Below are 20,145 nucleotides of genomic sequence, written 5' to 3' on the forward strand. Positions count from 1 at the left end.
GTCGGGTCGGGCCCGGTGGAGGGGGGGGGGGGTGCTCGGCACAGGAGGAGGCTTTTTTAAAAAAAAATTTTATAGGCCTGATATTTTGCGGCCTATTTAAAAAAAAAAATAAAAATAAAATGCCGGTAGAGCCCTGACAGCAGTGACAGGAAGCTGCTTCCCCTGTCACTACTGTCAGCACTCTCCCTGACTCAATCTGATCTGTGCCTCCAATCACCACCATTTGCATGAAGATGGTTGGTGAATCGGTTGACCTGCCTCCAATCGCACACGGATCGGAAGGTTAGTGAATCTAGCCCTTCGTCAGGTAGAAACCAATGTTTCAGGCATCATGCTGTGTCTTTCTTCAGGGTATGTTCTGAAGTCTGCAGTGTGACTTTGGAAATAGTGTGTTCACTGACCTGACTGGGAACAAGGCAGTTCACCAATTTGAATTTTGGCGGGAAAGTCAGTTGGTCAGAAATCTGAATTTTGTTGTGAAAGTTCACAGAATCAGATTCCGATAAAGCCGAACTACTAAATGATTACTTCTGCTCAGTCTTTACCTGCGAGGCGCCAGGGTCCGGTCCACAGTTGCAAGCAAGGCATAGCTCAGATGACCCGTTCTGGAATTTCGAGTTTACACCCAGCAGCGTCTACTGCGAACTATCAAGACTCAAAGTGAACAAAGCCATGGGACCGGACAATCTACACCCCAGGGTGCTTAGAGAGCTGTGTGATGTCCTGGCAGAGCCATTGTCTGTGCTCTTCAATCTTTCCTTGAAGACGGGAAAGGTCCCCTTGGACTGGAAAACAGCCAATGTAATCCCACTCCACAAAAAGGGCTGCAGGACAGAGGCTGAGAATTACAGACCGGTGAGTCTCACATCCATAGTGAGTAAACTCATGGAAACACTAATTAAGCATAAATTAGATACAATCCTAGACGAGAAGAATCTACGGGATCCCCGCCAACATGGATTTACCAGAGGCAGGTCCTGCCAATCCAATCTGATTAGTTTCTTTGACTGGATAACAAGGAAACTGGATGTGGGTGAGTCCCTGGACGTCGTTTACTTGGACTTTAGTAAAGCTTTTGATAGTGTTCCGCACCGCAGACTATTGAACAAGATGAAATCAATGGGACTGGGAGAGACGTTAACTACATGGGTCGGTGATTGGCTAAACAGTAGACTTCAGAGAGTGGTGGTAAATGGTGCCCCTTCAAAAACGTCGGAGGTGATCAGTGGAGTGCCTCAGGGCTCAGTCTTGGGCCCGATCCTCTTCAACATATTTGTGGGAGATCTGACTCAGGGGCTTCAGGGTAAAATCACATTATTCGCCGATGACGCCAAACTATGCAACATAGTAAGTGAGAACACTTTACCAGACAGTATGACGCAGGACCTACTTCTATTGGAACATTGGTCCTCGACTTGGCAGCTAAACTTCAATGCTAAAAAATGTAAGGTCATGCACCTCGGCAGCAGGAATCCATGCAAAACTTACACACTAAATGGTGAAACCTTAGTTAGGACCAAGGCGGAACGTGATTTGGGGGTGATCATTAGCGAAGACATGAAGACTGCCAATCAAGTGGAGAAGGCTTCATCAAAGGCAAGACAAATGATGGGTTGCATCCGAAGAAGTTTTATCAGCCAGAAGCCCGAAGTTATAATGCCATTGTACAGATCCATGGTGAGGCCTCATCTGGAGTATTGTGTACAATTCTGGAGGCCACATTACCAAAAGGATGTGCTGAGAGTTGAGTCGGTTCAAAGAATGGCCACCAAAATGGTCTCGGGACTCAAAGACCTCCCGTATGAAGAAAGACTGAATAAATTGCAGCTATATTCACTTGAAGAACGTAGAGAGAGAGGAGACATGATAGAGACGTTTAAATATATCACCGGCCGTATTGAGGTGGAGGATGATATCTTCTTTTTTAAAGGCCCCTCTGCCACAAGAGGCCATCCGCTGAAAATCAGGGGTGGGAAATTTCATGGCGACACCAGGAAGTTCTTCTTCACCGAAAGGGTGGTCGATCGTTGGAATGAACTTCCACCTCAGGTGATTCAGGCCAGCAGCGTGAAGGATTTTAAAAGGAAATGGGATACACATGTGGGATCTCTAGGGGGGTAAATTCAAGGGGGTAGGGTTGTTGGAGTGGGCAGACTTGATGGGCTGTGGCCCTTTTCTGCCGTCATCTTCTATGTTTCTATGTTTCTATGTAGAATGGAAAAGTCTCTGGTGGGTTTAAAGATCTAAAGGATGCTCGACATTAACAACTTTCTAGTACTTGGTTTAAGCGTTCGCTCCCGGGATCAGTCACTGCCTACCCCTTTCTTTTTTGTTCTTTTTTTTTTTTTTGGTGGGGGGGGATCCTTTCTGAAGTAGCCCAAGGGCCACAAGAGCATGGGCCTTTGTAATCTGTGAGACCTTTTGGTCGTCTTCTGTATTTTCTCTGGAGGGGGACCCCGGGGGTGGGGTTGCACTGGGGGATCTTGGTGGATGGGTAGGGTTGGGGTGCCAGGGGGATGGGTTTTCTACTTTGGTTGTTTCTAAAAAACTGTGTATTGTTGGATGTTGATTCCCTTGATCCTGTTGTATTCTTTTGTTCTTTGTACTTTTCACATTCGCAATAAAAAAAAAGATTTGAGCTTAAATTAACGAAAACAATGACATGAAACCAACATGACAACCACTACTAGCTGTTTAAGATTTGATCTTGTCCTCAAAATTGAAAGGTTAGGTTCTTACCTTTGCTAATCTTCCTTCTTGGACAAGTGGGTTATGCTTCTCCTGTCACAAGACTGCTTGTAGGAAGCATCATTTACATAATATTTTAGACCCTCCCCTCTTACCTTAGGACTGCCCTCAGGTATTCAGTTCGTAGAAAAGCAGACAGTTTACCTGTAGAGGACAGACAAAGGGAAGGGTACGGGGAAACTCCCCAACAAATCAGTCTAACATGCTCAGAACATGAAACATCATAACAATCAAACAATTGAAACAATCAAAACAGGTTACCGTGTTTCCCTATGCATAGGCCGCCCCCATATATAGGCCGCAGGAAATGCTGATGTAGGTTTAAAAACTCTTAGATAAGCCACCCCATGTTACTAGCTGTGGCTTATCTAAGAGTTTTTAAAATTACATCGGTCTATACAATGGGCGGCCTACACCTCATCCCCCCCCCTTAAATACTTCCCTCGGTGCCCTCCCTACTGGTAAATAACTCCTGGATGGCTGCCTTCTCCAAATCACGCTGTGCAAGGCAGAAACGATGTTTGCGATCTCAAGCCTCGCCCCACACCGCTTCCCGATTGGCTGCTGTCAGTTCTCGTGATGGCAGCCATTCAGGAAGCAGGGCGGGGCACTGCTTGAGATCACAAACATCGCTCCTGTTCTGCACAGCGTGATTAGAGAAGGCAGTGCCTTCCAACGGAGATGTCTTCGGCGCACACAGAGGGGCCTGCCAGTGGAGCTGTCATCGGTGCACACAGAGGGGCCTGCCAGCGGAGATGTCTTCAGCACACGCAGAGGGACATGGGCCTAAACTCCACGGCCAGCACTAACCTGACTCCAAGCCGCCAACTCAGCCAAACCTGACTCCAAGCGTCTGCGCCTTCCACTGGCGTCCAGTTTGCTCAGGTATTTAAGGGGGATGATTTTTTTTTTTTTTTAAGTTCAGTTTTTTTAAAGTTCAGGATAAGCAACCTCTAATTGGGCAGCTTATCTAACAGCAAATTTTAATGTCTTTAGATAAGCCATCCGATTTAAGCATGCCGCACCCACTGCACAGATTTGTAAAACCCATGTATAGGCCGCAGCCTATACATGAGGAAATACGATATTAAACAGTATCAACCTGAAATAAACAAAAGGAGGAGTATGGGGAAGCTCCCCGATAAATCAGTCTAACCTGCTCAGAACATGAATCATCATAGCAATCAAACAATTGAAAAATCAAAACAGGTTATTAAATTGTGCTGTAAGGAGACAGCTTGCACTGACAGAAGGTGGCGTTTACCTAGGGACCCCCAAAGTAAAGTGTGAAATCAATTCAGATGGTACTCTTAAAAGGCTGGTCAGACAGTCAGAAGTTCAGCTTACTCATACTTTTAAAGGCAGACATTCTGCGAATCAGCAACTCCCAGGGTGGGTTCCAGAAATATAGCATGAATTTTACAAGAAAGTTGATCAACAAAGGTAAGAACCTAATCTTTTGTTTTTGTACAATCCCATTCTATTCCTAGACAAATGGGACGTAACAGAGCAGTCCGGTAGAATCAGGTTGGGACTGATGAACCTGCTGCCAAAATGTAGGAACCAAAAGCAGCATCCTGCTTGGCCGCCACATTGATCTTGTAAAACTTGGTAAAAGTATGCACAGAGGACCAGGGAGCAGCCCTGTAATCTCCTCCAAAGAAATCACCGATGACTCTGCCCAAGAGGAGGAAACGCTTTTGGTAGAATGAGCCCTCACAGAAAGAGGGGACTTCTTACCAGCAGCTATGTGGGCAGATGAGATAGCCATATGGATCTACCTGGAAATGGTGGCTTCTGAAGCTGGCCTGCCCTTATGGGCAGGACCCAACAATACGAACAGGTGGTCTGAAACTTGAAAATCGTTCATAACTCCAAGTACCACAACAAAATCCTTCGCACATCTAGCTCCCTGTTCTGCTCCCTTGAACTGGAGGGAGTAAAGGTAGGAAGTCAAACCTCCTGGTTAATGTGGAAGTTAGAGACCACTTTCAGAAGAAAGGAGGAGGCAGGGCGCAGAAACACGCTAGAATCTGTAATCCTAAGAAAGGGATCCCGGCAGGATTAAGCCTGGAGCTCAGAAACCCTATGAGAGGAAATAATGACCATCAGGAAGACCATCTTGATAGTGGCTCAATGGGATATGGACCAGAGACTGGAGGATAATATTAAGATTCCAAGTCAGACAGGGTAGCCACAGCGGGGGCCGAAGCCTCAAAGTGCCCTTCAGAAACCGGATGACTTCAGAGTGAATGGCCAAAGAGCCTCTCAGAGTCTTAGGACCCAGAGAAAAGAGACCGGCAATCTGAACCCTCAGAGAGTGGACAGCCAGTCCCTTTTCCAGTCTATCCTGAAAGAACTCCAGTATCAGCGGTATCGATGACACGGATGAATCCTCTAGCTTCTGGACACACCATGATTGATAACATCTCTATGCTTTCACACAGGCCGCAACAGCTGACTTCTTGCTGCTCAGGAGAGTAGCAATTGTGCCCGAAGAATAGCCTCTGCAGACTAAGATTGTGCACTCAATAACCAGGTCATAAGACCAAAGCGGTCCAGATTCTGAAGTGCAATCTGCATGAGAAGACGAGGATGACATAGAAGTCTGAGTCCCTTGTCCAGTTGCAAATGAACCATGTTGGTGTACCATGGACGCCTCAGTCAGTCAGGCACCACAAGAATCACCGGACCCCTGTGCATTGTGATCAGTCTCAACAGAAGGCCTATCATAGGCCACGGAGAGAAGACAAAGCCAACCTTCTAACGGCCAAGGTTGCACAAGTACATCTAAGCCTTCATTGCCTGATTTGCGATGGCGGCTGAAGAACCAATCCACTTTCTTGTTAACCGCTGATGCCATGATGTTGAACATCAGATGACCCTACCATTCCAGTATGTAGCTGAACACTCTTTGGGACAGGGACCATTCCCCAGGATCCAGAGTTTTGAAGGCTGAGATAATGTGCCTGGATATCGTCTACTCCTGCCACAAGCACAACGGAAATCACCACCGAAAGATAAGCTGGGTCTCCGTGCACAGAGTGGCGCTCCTGGTGCCCCTCTGGCAATTGACATAAGACACTGTTATGGCATTGTCCGAGAAGACACACATGGCCTGATTCCAGAAAAGACGCTAAAAGTGGAGGACAGCCAGCTGAATCATCCGAAGCTCCAGGCAATTGATCGACCACTTCCTCTTGGAGAAATACCACCAGCCTTGATTCGGACTGTCCAGACAAAGAGCACCCCGTCCAAAGAGGCTGGCATCCTTCGTCAGGACCACCCAATCAGAAATTTTGGGGGGAAGACCCCTAAAGAGGATGCAACCACCAAGCTAGACTATTTCGAGCCTCCGCCATCCAGGGAGCCAGGTATGCAACGGATCCAGCTGTAGACTTCAGCGGGAAATATGCATGTCTTGCAGCGGGCACAGGTGAGCCATGACCCAAGGAATCGTATCAATTTTCACCACTATAAACCTCAGGACCTGAAGGTACTGCCAGGCAGTCAGGACCAGAGTCTCCAGAAAGTCCCGGATTAAATGGAGAAGCTTTTCCTGGTGGGAAACAGGCAGAAACACCTTGTTCTGACCCATGGCGAAGTGAACTCCCAGGTATTTCTGGAATCTGGTGGATTACAGGACCTGGTAGATTACAAAGGCAACATGGTTACAGGACCTGGTAGATTACAAAGGCAACATGGATTCACTAGATGTAGGTCTGCTCAGATAGAATAAATTCTGAAGAAAACTTATCTGAGGCAGCAGCTGCCTCCTGTGAACCTCTCTTAGAACTTTTGGAGGTCTTCTGTGCTTTAGATGCCAAATTACAGCTACATTTTGCTGGGGCCACAAAGGCACTGTCCACGGGGCCCACTTTTGACTTTTTGGGCTGCCCCAAGCTGGAAAGAGTGGCAGGTTCCCTCTTCAGGGGTCGCAGGAACTTGGTCTGATGAAATCTTGCCCCCCTTCCATGCCGAGGAGCACATGGAACACAGACACTTGCCAGCCATCCATCCAATGCAAACAGGGCATGAATCAGAAATATCCTGCCCTGGGGAGCCCATCTGAGTGGTTTTCTTGCAAAAACGAAACTTGTAGAGGTAAAAATAACTTTAAATTCAAATCAGAAAAATCCAAGATAGCCAGCAAGGGTGCAATTTTCAGAACAAAACAGCTCAGGAAAAGCACATGAACCCCCAAAACACAGCAATATTTGGATTTCAGGGGTGAGAACTAGAGCTAACTCCCAAACTGCCCAAAGCTCACTTTTGAAGACCCCCCTCAAAATCGCAGAAACAGCTTGTCGGCTCAGTACTCACTGTGCAATGTTTGTGCTGGAAGCTGAAGGAAAGGAAGCTGAAACAGCTTACAGGGAAATCTTCTGCCTCAACAAGCCTCACAATTGCATTACTGGTCTTCTGAATGCCCCTCTGGCCTGAGTCCTACAGCCATGGACCTCTACCAGCCATGGAACACACCACACACGCGATCTAGCGGAGGAACAGTCAGCCCCGATCTTGGACACATCTCCATGGAGCCATGCAGCCTGCATTCAAACTCACTAGCGGATGAACCTGGGGTGAGCTAGCTCCCAAGGGAATAGTGCCTGAGCCCCGATCCGAAAGTGCAGGCTGTCCAGAGGGTGCACTGCCAGGCAACCAACCTCCTGGAAGCAGACTTTCCTCAAAGTCTGCGATCTCCTGCAGCCAGAGCTGTCCTTGCTGGGAACCTTTTCAGCACAAAGGCGTGAAGTGCAAACAAGACTGACTTTAAAGAAAAATAAACACGAGCAGAAAAGACTAGCTCCTACTGTCTCACTTGTAGGAAAGCAACTGAATACTGGAGGGCAGTCCTGAGGTAAGGGGGGGGGGTCTAAAAATTTTTGTAAATGAGGCTTCCTACAAGCAGTCTTGCAACTGGAGCATAACCCACTTGCCAGGAACAGAGCAGGACAATACAAGAAATTATGGTTTCTGACTTCTAAAGTGGTGCTTCTCAATTGGTGAGCTGCTGAGAACTGATCAATATGTAGTAAGACATACCATGGATGAATCTCCCTCCATCCTTGCAACATCCCTGAACAGAACAGAGAAGAGACAGGAAAAGGACAGTGCAGAGCCTTGGAGCCAATATGTAAGATGTATGCTCAGCATCTACTAGTCCCACCAATGCTAACTTAAGCATCAAGGGCAAAACCAGAAGATGCTGAGCCCTTATGCTACCCCCTAAGCCCAACACTACAATTTTCTTTTTATTTCTACCAAAGTCAGGCATGAGAATGATGATGACATGAAAAGGGATGCGAGGGAAGATGCTGGACATAGGGAAGGTAGAAGAAGCTAAAGACTGACACAGGGACAAAATTTGTTCCCATTCCCATGGGAAACCATCCCTGTCTAATTCTTTAAGGGGAGAGGGAAGAATCAGATTGGGCACAGCCACTGTCCCTCCAGCCTTGCATTGAAGAATGCTGATGTAGATGGACTGAGGTTAAGATACACTAAATAACAACACGGGATGGTTTCTCATGGCTATCTGCAGGGACAGGTACAAATTCTGTCCCCATGCCATTCTCTAGAACAGTGGTTCCCAACCCTGTCCTGGAGGAACACCAGGCCAATTGGGTTTTCAGGCTAGCCCTAATGAATATGCATGAAGCAAATTTGCATGCCTATCACTTCCATCATATGCAAATCTCTCTCATGCATATTCATTAGGGCTAGCCTGAAAACCCGATTGGCCTGGTGTTCCTCCAGGACAGGGTTGGGAATCACTGCTCTAGAAGAAGCAAGAGGGGAGTGTTGCTGGATACAGAGTCAAAACAAACAATGTAAAATCAGAACCATGGTCCAACCCATGCGGAGTACCTCAAGGATCACCTCTATCACCCACGCTATTCAGCCTCCCTCAGCTTCCACCTAGATAAACTAAACTTAACCTCTTACAGCTATGCAGACGACATAACCATCCTCCTTCCTTTTGACCAACCAATACCCTCCATGGCAGACACAAGACACAGAACACTCAAAATAATAGCAACATGGATGAAAGAACACAAACTAAAACTAAATCCTGACAAAACAAACTTCATTCTATTAGAAAACAGCAAAACCACAACCATAACAAACCTAGTCATAAACTCTATCTCATACCCCATTCAACCCACTTTAAAACTCCTGGGAGTGCTGATAGACAGACGCTGTACTATGCAGCCATAAATCAACAAAACAATAAAAAAATCATTTGCAGTTATAAGAAACCTAAGGCAAGTTTGAAAATTCTTCGACAGAAAACAATTTCAACTCGTGGTACAATCCCTAGTCCTAGGACTAATAGACTACTGCAACATACTATATCTCCCATGCCCAGCAAACATGATAAAACAACTTCAAACAATACAAAATACAGCCCTAAGACTTATCTACTCGCTGAAGAAATACGACCATATCACAGAGGCTTACCTCGAAACACACTGGCTCCCAGTTCAAGCGAGAGTACTCTTCAAATTCTACTGCCTACTATTTAAAGCCATAAACGGAGACAGCCCAGAATACTGGAATAATCGACTAAATCAATCCTCCTCAACCAGACACAGGAGAACCCACACACCATTCACATAGCCGCCGACAAAAAACATCAAACGAAAGAAACTATATGACAACTTCCTAGCTACTAGAGCTGCAAAACTGGACCACCAACTCTCCAACCTACTAATCATGACCAGACTTCAAAACCTTCAAAAAAGAAACAAAAACCCTACTATTCAAAAAATACATTAAACTAAACTAACACAACCAAATGCGCACCACCTGCAACACTCCCTGATCCTTCCATCTTAATAAATTTCCAGATACTTCTTATGTATCTCCGATTGACCTAATACCTCATACGTAATATGTAATACTGTAAATTGTAATAATGTAATCCGCCTTGAACTGCAGGTAATGGCAGAATAGAAATCACTAATGTAATGTAATACTGGAAAAGGGAAAAGAGAAAAGAGAAAAAAATGCCTCACGTGGTAGAGGAGATGGTAAGAGATAGGGACGGAAATATTGGAAATAGATGGAAAGCTTTAAATTATAATAGTAAAAAAAGGGAGTTGAAAATTTGCTGGTGAACAGGGCTGAAATTTGAATGGACTGAGAGTCAGAAAAATAAAGCTGCCGCTGGGTGTGAAAGATGAATGCCAGAGATGAATATAGGGGAGGAAGAAAATGACAGGGACTCCTGAACAGCAAGCTAAAGGGATAAAGGATAAAAGAACCAGAAACTGGGACCAATATGATTAGAAAAATATGCACCAACATTTTAAAATTGCAACAATTTTTTTTTACCTGGTCTTTTGCTCCTCTAGATCTGAATGGCAGTTACCACGTCAGCAGCAGGCAGAAGGAAGGCTCTCTCAGACTCAGGAAGTTACATCAGATCTTTATGTAACTTCCTGTTTCTGGGTCTAGAAGAGCCAGCCTTCTGCCTGTTGCTGACAAAGCAGCTGCCAATCAGACCTAGAGAAGAAGCAGTGGGCCCAGCACAGGAGCAGGAGACCAAGTACAAAAAACTGTTGCAATATTAATATTGTTTTTATTTTACTTCCAGTGGAAGTAACATCCAAGATGGCCACAATTAACTGAGCTCCAGAAGCCCCCCGAAAAATCCTCCTAGAAGCTCTAAGTTGGCAATGTCCTGAGAGCTAATGCTTCCAATACTTTTATAAGAATGGTTACCATGTCAGTCTCTAATGAGGACTCTAGCCCCTATGAACTCTGTCTACCCTGCACCAGCAGTGGATTGTAGTGCTGCCCAATTTCCGATTCGAATCGATTCACCGATTCACTTTGGGTGAATCGATTCGAATCAATGCATATTTTTAAAAAATCAGCATCTTCGATTCAGGGCCCAACCCTCCTCCCCCTGCCACTAACCTAAAGCTGCCGCTCCGGCTCTTGGACAGTTTCTGTCTCCGAGGCAGGAGTCTGCAGTGTTCTCCCTAGCGCTTTTTAGCTGGGCGCGAATCCTGCTGCCCGCCACTCAAACATTTTTTTAAACCCCTCTCACTAGCTTGTGGATTCCCCGGCCTGACTCGGCGATTTCAATCCCTCCCCTTATCACTAGCCTGGACTAGAGGCAGCACTGCTCTCTCCTTATTATAATTTGCCTGACTGCTGCCATAGCTTTAGCGAGTCAATTCCCTCCAGCAGCCTCGGGGCCTCTGCTAGGCCATCCCGCCTCCAAGGAAGAAGGAAGTTGCATCATCGGAGGTGGGGGCGGCCTAGCAAAATCCCCGAGGCTGCAGAAGGGAATTGACTCGCTAAAGCTATGGAAGCTGTCAGGCAAATTACATTAAGGAGAGAGCAGTGCTGCTGCTAGTCTATGGCAAGTTCTCACAGTTCATTCTGGGGCCTCCAAAGAGAACTAAGGTTGTTGTATAGCCTGAGAGTGGCTGAAACCCACTAAACAGAAAAGAAAAGAAAAGATCGGTCAGGCAGCTTGCCCCCTCCCTGCGGTTCCTGCTCACTTACTGAAGACCACTTTACATTCTGAGCTTGTTCCAAATCACTGCGGAGAAGGGAGAGAGAGTGCAGAAGATACTTTTTAGAAAAGAGAAAGCTGTGAAGAAAGAAAGGAGAGAAGATATAATGAGGAGAAGAGGGAGCGTGGAAAGGAGTGAGAAGGGAGAGAGAGAGAATAGCAGAAAGGGGGGGGAATAAAGATGAAAAGACAGAAGGTAGAATGGAGAGAAGAGGGTGAAGCAAGGGGAGAGTGGAGAGTACAGGGAGGGAAAAGGCCTTCAGGGTGAGATGCAGGTCTTCAGGAGGGGGGCCCTGCTGTAGAAGTACAAGGAGGGAGGGAAAGGGGGGTTCAAAGATAAGTGCATATGTCGGACTTTGGGGGGGATGAAGAAATAATAGGTCTGAAAATAGAGGAGAGGAAGAGGGATGATAGACAATGGGATTTAGGGAGGGAAGGAACAGAAAGGGAGAGAAGTTGGACACAAGGGATGGTGTAGAGGGGGGGATAGAGATACTGGATAGGAGGGTAGTTGGGAAAAGAAAGGGAGATATGGTGGACCCTGGGGTGGTGGGAAGGAGGGAGAGATGCTGGATGAAAGGATAGTTAAGAAAAGGTGGCTCTGTGGATGGAGACAAAAAAAAGGAAAGATGCCAGACCTCTGGGGGAGGGAAGGGAAATGGAAGGGGAGGACAGAGATGGCAGATGGATGGTTAACACGGAGAAAGAAGGAGACCCTGGCAAGCAAGTTATCAGAAGACAACCAGAGCCTGGGACCAATAAAATTTGACTAATGACCAGACAACAAAAGGTAGAAAAACTAATTCTATTTTCCATTTTGTGATTACAATATGTCAGATTTGAAACGTGTATCCTGCCAGAGCTGGTGTTAGACCACAAACGTGAGCTAGGATTTAACAGAGAGAGGAAAAGTCTTTTTTGTTTGTTTATTTTGTTTACACCACAGCACCAGTGTGGTTAAAAGAAGTCAAAGGGGTGAAGAGGCTATAAAATAAACCCACCAGGATGTTTGAAAAAAACAAACAAACACCCAATTGGGCAAGAAAATCTAATCGAAAAAACAATTCAATAGGCCAAATTGAATTGAAATTTTTTTTCCTGAATCGGGCAGCACTAGTGGATTGTCCTGGTGCTGCACTTACGATTCACCTTAAAGTTGTGGGCCCTCAAACCCTTTTCACGTACGTTCACCAACTTTTACAGGTTGCAGGTTAGGAAGCACACCTTTACTTCCACACCTGTGTCATTTGACAATAGATGCGACTGCCACATGTCGATGAGCACACCTTGCTCCCCAGCACAGAGGTTGCTGCTCCACCAAAAGCACACTCTGGCCTCCAGCACATCCAAAGACAGCTAAAGTTAATGATATTAAAAGAAAACTTTCCAAGATAGGTATCTCAGCACAGTTGATTTCATGAGCTGGAGCTGAACCAGAACCACATAAATCCTATGACATTGGCAGCTTCCTGTTTCATGAATTTTGCTAGCAATAAGTAAAGCAAAACTGGGTTTGTGGAATTTATTTTTATCATATGCTCCATTTTTATTCTAACCTCTGAGTTGGAAAGAACTATGAAAATGGAATTGAGAAATGACTGTCCATCCTCCATCTATCGGAGGGCAAAATAACTCTCCCAAAATTAAATGGAATGAGAAAAAACTTGGCATGGGGGAAAAATCTGGTGAAAAGATACCAAGTTTGAAAATGAGCCAGATCAGACCTGTGATTCCAGAGAAATGACACCCCCTTCCGCACACAAATATGGCCCAAGGCATTTCTATAGGAAAAGTACAACTAAGGTAAGATGAATTCTCTGTGTTTCACTCTATCAAACTGCTCCATGAATCATGCTCTACATTCATTCAGTGTTCTTTCCTCCTATGGGACTCGGCATCTCACACCATAAGTGGTGGCATTTTATTGACTTTGTAAGCTGTTTGAAATCACTTCTTGCTGAAATAAAGTTGGATGAATTAACCCAGACAAAATCAATACTGAGCAAACCAAATGGGAGTCGTATGAAAATTTCCTCAAGCTTGTGCATTGCTCTTACCTGGCAAATTACCCCGGGAAATTGTGTTAGTGTCTAGATTGTAAGTATCCTGGAGACGCAGCAGAGCCTTTGCTGCCCCAGTCTGATCCTCATCTGTGGGAAAATATTGCCTCTGAAGGGTCAGGTTGGAGATAAATCCTGTAATATAGACCACATGAAAGGATAAGGAAAGGAAGCAAGATTGCTTTCCTAAACAGATATATGCAATGGGACTTCCTATGCTGTAGAGGCAGTTCTGCTTCTTTTGGTCCTACTTTGCTTCAGCTTACATAAGAGAGAGAACTCAATGGGATGGGGAGTGGTTTGTGCAACTGTGTAAGATTTTTATTTCTCAATAAATTTTTATTAACATTTTATATATAACAACTTATACATATGCATTACATATCACCAAATAAAGCCACAATCACATTGCCTTGTAATCTTATATGTTGAGGAATTTCTGAAATTTACAGGTGCGATGGATAAGGTGTCACAGAAAATTGAGGTCAAGAATTAATTAAAATAAGGTGTTTATTAAAGATTTGGGACTCGGATCTATAGTAACACAGTCTGAGGCAATTGTAATTAAGGATTGAAAGGTCTAAATTGCTGATTCCACATTTCAGCTAATGCTAGGAAGTTCAGAAGGTTGATTTTGTGACTCTTAAGAGACATAGATTTATGTACCATTGTTCACATACATCCATGGAGATAAGGTTCTCAGAGGAACAGGAAATTTGGGTGTTTTACAGAGAATCTGTTTCTTATAGATCAGAAAATACAATACTACTTTGAAGGTCATACAGAAGTTAAGATGTGTTTGTAGGAAGTAGGGCTTTGTAACTGACATGATTGATACTTGGAAAGGTCAAAGATCAAAACTGATTTAGGAAGAAAAGTGAAACACTGCCACCTACTGGGTTTAAAAACTTAACAGAATGGACTTTTAATGTTAACATTAACGTAAGGCATTTTTGGAAAGGAAGTCATGTGATCAACTGTGCTACTGTATTCTAAAGCATGATAATTACTACAAATGATGCCACTTAGGGTATAAATCTGTTTGTCTTGTTTTCTCTTTTTGAAAAGCACTGAAATTCTGAGGGCTTGCTCTTCCCAGACTATGGAAGCTCTGTCAATAAAGACATTCATTTTTACATGGCTATTCCTCATCTGTTATTTGAATTCACAGAACGGAGTCTCTAGCCCAATCATGTGGGAGAGAGAATCCATTCTGGCAATTCTTTTATCCTCAATATTCAAGTCTCCAGCCTACTTGAACATATGCCTAATACACAAAGTATCCATTTCTAGGCAGTGTAATACACAGAATGCATCAACTTCCCATATACAAATTTTTCCCCATTACAAAATTATCACACTAGTATTAAACCCCTTCTCCCCCCCAAACCACAATAACCCCCGTGAGGTGGGCACCTAGTATGTCCTTCAGATTGTCCACCACTCCACCTCCTTCTCGCCCTCCCTAATCCCCCCTGCTCCCCACCAACAGCACTTAGCAGAGTTCAAAGAAGAGTAAAAATGTTATGCCAAGTTCATTCCTGTTGTTCATAATACAACTGTGTAAGTTTTACAATCACAATAGACCTTGTTCTGACAAAGGACTCCAGACACAGGACTCCAGAGTAGATTATCTGGCCAAGTCAAGAGCTGTCAAAGTGGCAGTTAGGGAGGCCAAATTCCGCATGGAGGAGTCTCTAGCAAAGACCATCCAGAAGGGAGATAAATCTTTCTTCAGGTATATCAGTGACAGAAAAAAGAACTCGGGCGGGATAGTACGTCTCAGAAAACCAGACGGAGACTATGTAGAGACGGACTCGGAAAAAGCCCAACTGTTAAATGAATACTTCTGTTCAGTCTTCACCCTCGAGGCGCCAGGAATCGGCCCTCAGCCACAGACAAGGATTAAATCAGTAGACCCGTTTAGTAATTTCAAATTTATACCCAGCAGCGTCTACTGCGAGCTGTCAAAAATCAAGGTCAACAAGGCAATGGGGCCTGACAACCTACACCCTAGGGTACTCAGGGAGTTGGGTGATGTCTTGGCGGAACCGCTATCCGCGCTTTTCAATCTCTCCCTTAGTACAGGTAACGTCCCGATGGACTGGAAGACGGCTAACGTCATTCCACTACACAAGAAAGGCTCCAGGATGGAGATGGCAAACTACAGACCAGTGAGTCTCACTTCAATAGTGAGCAAACTAATGGAAACCCTAATCAAACGCCAATTGGATAGGATCATGGACGAGGAGAATCTACAGGATCCCCGCCAACATGGATTTACTAAGGGGAGATCCTGCCAATCCAATCTGATCAGCTTCTTTGACTGGGTGACGAGGAAGCTGGATGTTGGTGAGTCCCTGGACATCGTCTACCTGGATTTCAGCAAAGCATCTGATAGCGTGCCACACCGCAGGTTGCTGAGCAAGATGAGTTCTTTAGGTTTGGGCGACACATTGACCAAATGGGTTGGGAACTGGCTTGGAGGTAGGCTTCAGAGGGTAGTAGTGAATGGCACCCCCTCCGAAATGTCAGAGGTGATAAGTGGAGTGCCACAAGGCTCCGTCCTGGGCCCGATCTTGTTCAACATCTATATAAGAGACTTGACAGAAGGGCTCCGAGGTAGAATAACATTATTCGCCGATGATGCCAAACTAAGCAATGTAGTGAGCAAAAGCACAACAGACAAAAATGCAATGGCAGACGATATGGTGCATGACCTACTTCTACTGGAGCACTGGTCTAGGTCCTGGCAGCTCAGTTTCAATGCCAAAAAATGCAAAGTCATGCACCTGGGAAGCCAAAATCCATGCAGGATTTACACCCTAAATGGCGAGATCCTGACAAGAACTGAAACAGAAAGAGACTTAGGGGTGATTGTCAGGGAAGACATGAAGTCTGCAAATCAAGTGGAGCAAGCTTCATCCAAAGCAAGGCAAATCTTAGGTTGCATACGCAGGAGTTTCGTCAGCCGTAAACCTGAAGTCATTATGCCACTGTATAGATCCATGGTGAGACTGCACCTGGAGTACTGTGCGCAATTCTGGAGGCCGCATTACCACAAGGATGTGCTGAGACTGGAATCGGTCCAGAGAACGGCCACCAGGATGGTCTCGGGACTCAAGGAGCTCCCGTACGAGGAGCGGTTAGGGAAATTGCAGCTCTACTCACTCGTAGAGAGGAACGTAGAGAGAGGGGAGATATGATCGAGACATTCAAGTATCTCACGGGCCGCATCGAGGTGGAAGAAGACATCTTCTTCTTCAAGGGTCCCGCGGCAACAAGGGGGCATTCGTGGAAAATCAGGGGCGGGAAACTGAATAGTGACACTAGGAAGTTCTTCTTCACTGAAAGGGTGGTTGATCGTTGGAATAGTCTTCCACTTCAGGTTATTGAGGCCAGTAGTGTGCCAGATTTTAAGGCCAGATGGGATAGACAAGTGGGATCTATCCGCAGAGATAGATAGGGAGGGTCACTGGGGTGGGCAGACTTGATGGGCCGTGGCCCTTATCTGCCGTCTATTTCTATGTTACTTGATAAGAAAAACCCCACCAAGTAACAAAAGCATGCTTTTGTGGGGGAACTTTGTTTGTTTGTTTGGAGTTTTTGTTGTTGTTTTTTTTTTTTTGGGGGGGGGGTTAAAAGATATGTAACAGAGATGAGCAGTATTCCAATTCAGAATCTATTCATATCTCAATGGTAGAATTCCCCAACTCTGTCCCTTTCCCCAGACCTCTCTCCTCCTTGGATAAGCAACATACACCTAAAAATATCAATCCTGCTCATCATAACAAAATGAGATGAAGTATCCTACACAAATTAGACATGATGCATTCTGTCATCGCACTGCTATGTCTGTTAGAATAAAAAACAATTCCAAGAAGCAAAGTGGACATTCTAAGGGCTTGAAGCCAGTTAAGAATGGTGAGGGCAGAATATCCTTAATCTTAAAAAAAAAAAAAAAAAAAAGAGCATGTGGCCGAGGAAAGAATGTTGGTATAGTATCTACTTGTCCCTCTACTTGTTTGATTAGATTGAAAGCTATACTGAAAAGGAACTCTCTCTTGAATGTTTTAATGTACTGTGCTGCGTTTGTCTAGCAGCGCTATAGAAATGATAAGTAGTAATGTCTGAATTCAAGAAAGCCTGGGATAGGCACGTGGGATCTCTTAGAGAGAGGAAGAGAATGGTTTCTGCAGATGGGCAGACTGGATGGGCCATTTGGCCTTTATCTGCCATCATATTTCTATGTTGGCAGGGTGGAGGGCGCATCCCAAGGGGGCGTGTAATCACTTTTCTTTTTGCAAGCAAAGCAGTTGATTCAGAGCGTAGGGTGGTATAGGCCAGTACCACGTCATGGAAGAGTTGGTAGGCCATCACTAGGCCTTTGAATATACATCTTTTGTCAGTGGGCAGCGCTGGGGTCTTCTATGCAGAGATTCTTCAGGAGTTAGATGGCGGCATTTTTACTCATTGTAGTCAATGGAGGTGTTTTGTAATGAGCCCATTTAGAAGCACATTGCAGTAGTCCATACAGGAGAGGATGAAGGCGTAGAGTAGCTGAGAAAAGTCTGGTTCTGAGAAGTATCATCTGATTTTCCTCAGTTGTTAGAGGAAGTAGAACGAGGTGGATACTACTTGGGAGATATGGTCAGAGAGGGAAAGGTCACCATCAAGAATAACCCCTAGGTTGTATACTTTGTCTTTGGCCATCAGGGTGCTCGATTCCCATTAGATCGATGGGCGGACATGTTCAGGGTCACCTCTCCATATTCAGAGGAGCTTGGTTTTTACCGTATTTAGTTGCAGCTTTCTCTGGGACATCCAGGATTTTATTTCCGAGAGGTAGTTATGTAGTTTGGAGATTTTAGAGTCTCAGTTTGAACCTAGCAGTAGGTACAGTTGTATGTCATCGGCAAATGAGTGGATTTTTATCTGGTGTTTAAAGGCAATGTCTATCACCAGTATCATATTGAGGTTGAAAAGCAGAAGGGACAGGAGAGCGCCCTGTGATACTCCATATTTTTATTGGTTTAGGTTGCAATAGAGTAGATCTTAAGACACTTTGGGTCCTATGGTTCAGGAATGACTAGAACCATTGGCGTGATCGATTGCCGATTTCAATATTTGCGAATCTGGTGAGGAGGCAGGGGTGATCGATATCAAAGGCAGCACCAAGGTCTAGAAGGACCAGTAGCCCATAGTTTCCTTTATCTAGTACGTTCCAACAGTCATCAATAATGTCTGACAGGACAGTTTCTGTGCTATGGAATTTTCTAAAGCCAGATTGATATGAGGAGAGGGCATTCTGTCGGTTTGATGAAGGATTGGAATTGCAATAGTATGGTCTTTTCAAGGATCTGCAGGGTTCATTTGGATCCAAGGTCGTTTTTTTGTTGATTGGCCTGATTGCTGATTTCCAGCTTTGCGGAAACGTTCCCAATTGCAGGGAAGAATTTATTAGAGGTAGGATCGATTTAATGAAGGTGTCGTTTGTGGCTGTCGGGAGATTTAGTGGGTACAGATCGAGGATGGATCCAAAGGTCGAAGCATGGCAATTGTTTTTGCTAGGTCATCATGAGATGCCAGTTCAAGTGACTGAAGGTTTCAGTTCCAGGTACTCTCTTGAGGGGAGGGGTCGTTCTGCATGTTTGCTGGGTTTTGAGGTGTTGAATCAAGACTTGCGCTTATGCGATTTATTTTTTTTTCTTGGAAGTAGATGGAGAGTTTCACTGTCCAGGTTGGTTTGTAGGGGTTTTATTTTGTTTCCTTGTGAGACAGTGAGCAAGTTTTTTGTCTTTGCGAAGAGGTTCCTTAATCTATTTGGAGCTTTCTGTAAGAGATTAGTGTAGTAATTTTTTTTTTTTTTTTTTGCATCATATAGCAGTTTTTTCCAGTAGGCTTTGACCTGCTTCCTTTGGATTTGCACCAGTTTCTTTCTGCTTTCCTTAGTTCTCTCTTCTTTTTCCTGAGGTTGTCTGTGAACCAGGGAGAGAAGTTACAAATGTTAGATTTTATTACCTTGTTTTCCACTAGGTTTTCATATAGGATCTTGATTTGCGCATGCCAGTTTCTTCGATGGGTGTCAGTTCGGGTCCTGTCATTTTGGTTATTTTAAAGATGCTGAATGATAGTTTTTCTAGGTTGACTGAGTTAGGGTTGATTATCTTCTTGGGTAGGGTGGTGTCCTTGGTCTGGGGTTCTGTAGTTGAGTTCACAAGATGGAACATAAGGTGATGGTCGGACCGGGATAATGGCTCGGAAATGTAGAGTTGAATGTGAGGATTGGTGGTTTGGTCAAGAACTGGAGTGGATTCCTTCTGCATGGCTTGCGAGCACTGGGATATTACCTGCTCATCCAGAATGACATACCTATTGCACTAGAATATTCATTGTGTGAGTGTTGCAATGCTAGATAAGCCTGCTTCTTCAACTTTAGATGATAAAAGAAAAGTCCCTACGGATCCAGCTAGAAATCGTGACCTTGAAAGTAGAAGCGCTTCGCTTAACAGAATGAGTCAATACAAACAAATGGTCAAAGAGACAGAACTCGTTGGTGACCTCCAAGTAACACAGAAGAATCTGTGCACATTCAGTTTCAACAGGCGATCCTGTGACAGCCCGATTGACAAAGAAAACAAAAACCATGTCCAACCAGCAGGAAGGAACCGTCCAAAGGAAACCCCCCATTTCCGAATATGGAGGAAAGGATCCCTGCAAGACAAAGCCTACAGTACAGACAACCAATGCACCCATGTAATGGCAACCAGAAAAAAATAAACAGTCTTGAGAGTCAAGTCC

At 44.8% G+C, this 20,145-nt stretch overlaps 1 protein-coding gene across 1 annotated transcript in view; it reads right to left on the reverse strand.

Annotated features, from left to right (window-relative positions):
• LOC117359469 (prolyl 4-hydroxylase subunit alpha-1-like) overlaps positions 1 to 20,145 on the reverse strand; it is a 203,699-nt gene that overhangs the window by 158,728 nt on the left and 24,826 nt on the right. The window contains exon 5 of the mRNA XM_033942306.1: positions 13,342 to 13,479. Within this exon, the coding sequence (XP_033798197.1) occupies positions 13,342 to 13,479 (138 nt within the window). The remainder of the gene's footprint in view (positions 1 to 13,341; positions 13,480 to 20,145) is intronic.

This window comes from Geotrypetes seraphini, chromosome 4 (assembly GCF_902459505.1).
Source record: "Geotrypetes seraphini chromosome 4, aGeoSer1.1, whole genome shotgun sequence".
Classification (NCBI taxonomy): domain Eukaryota; kingdom Metazoa; phylum Chordata; class Amphibia; order Gymnophiona; family Dermophiidae; genus Geotrypetes; species Geotrypetes seraphini.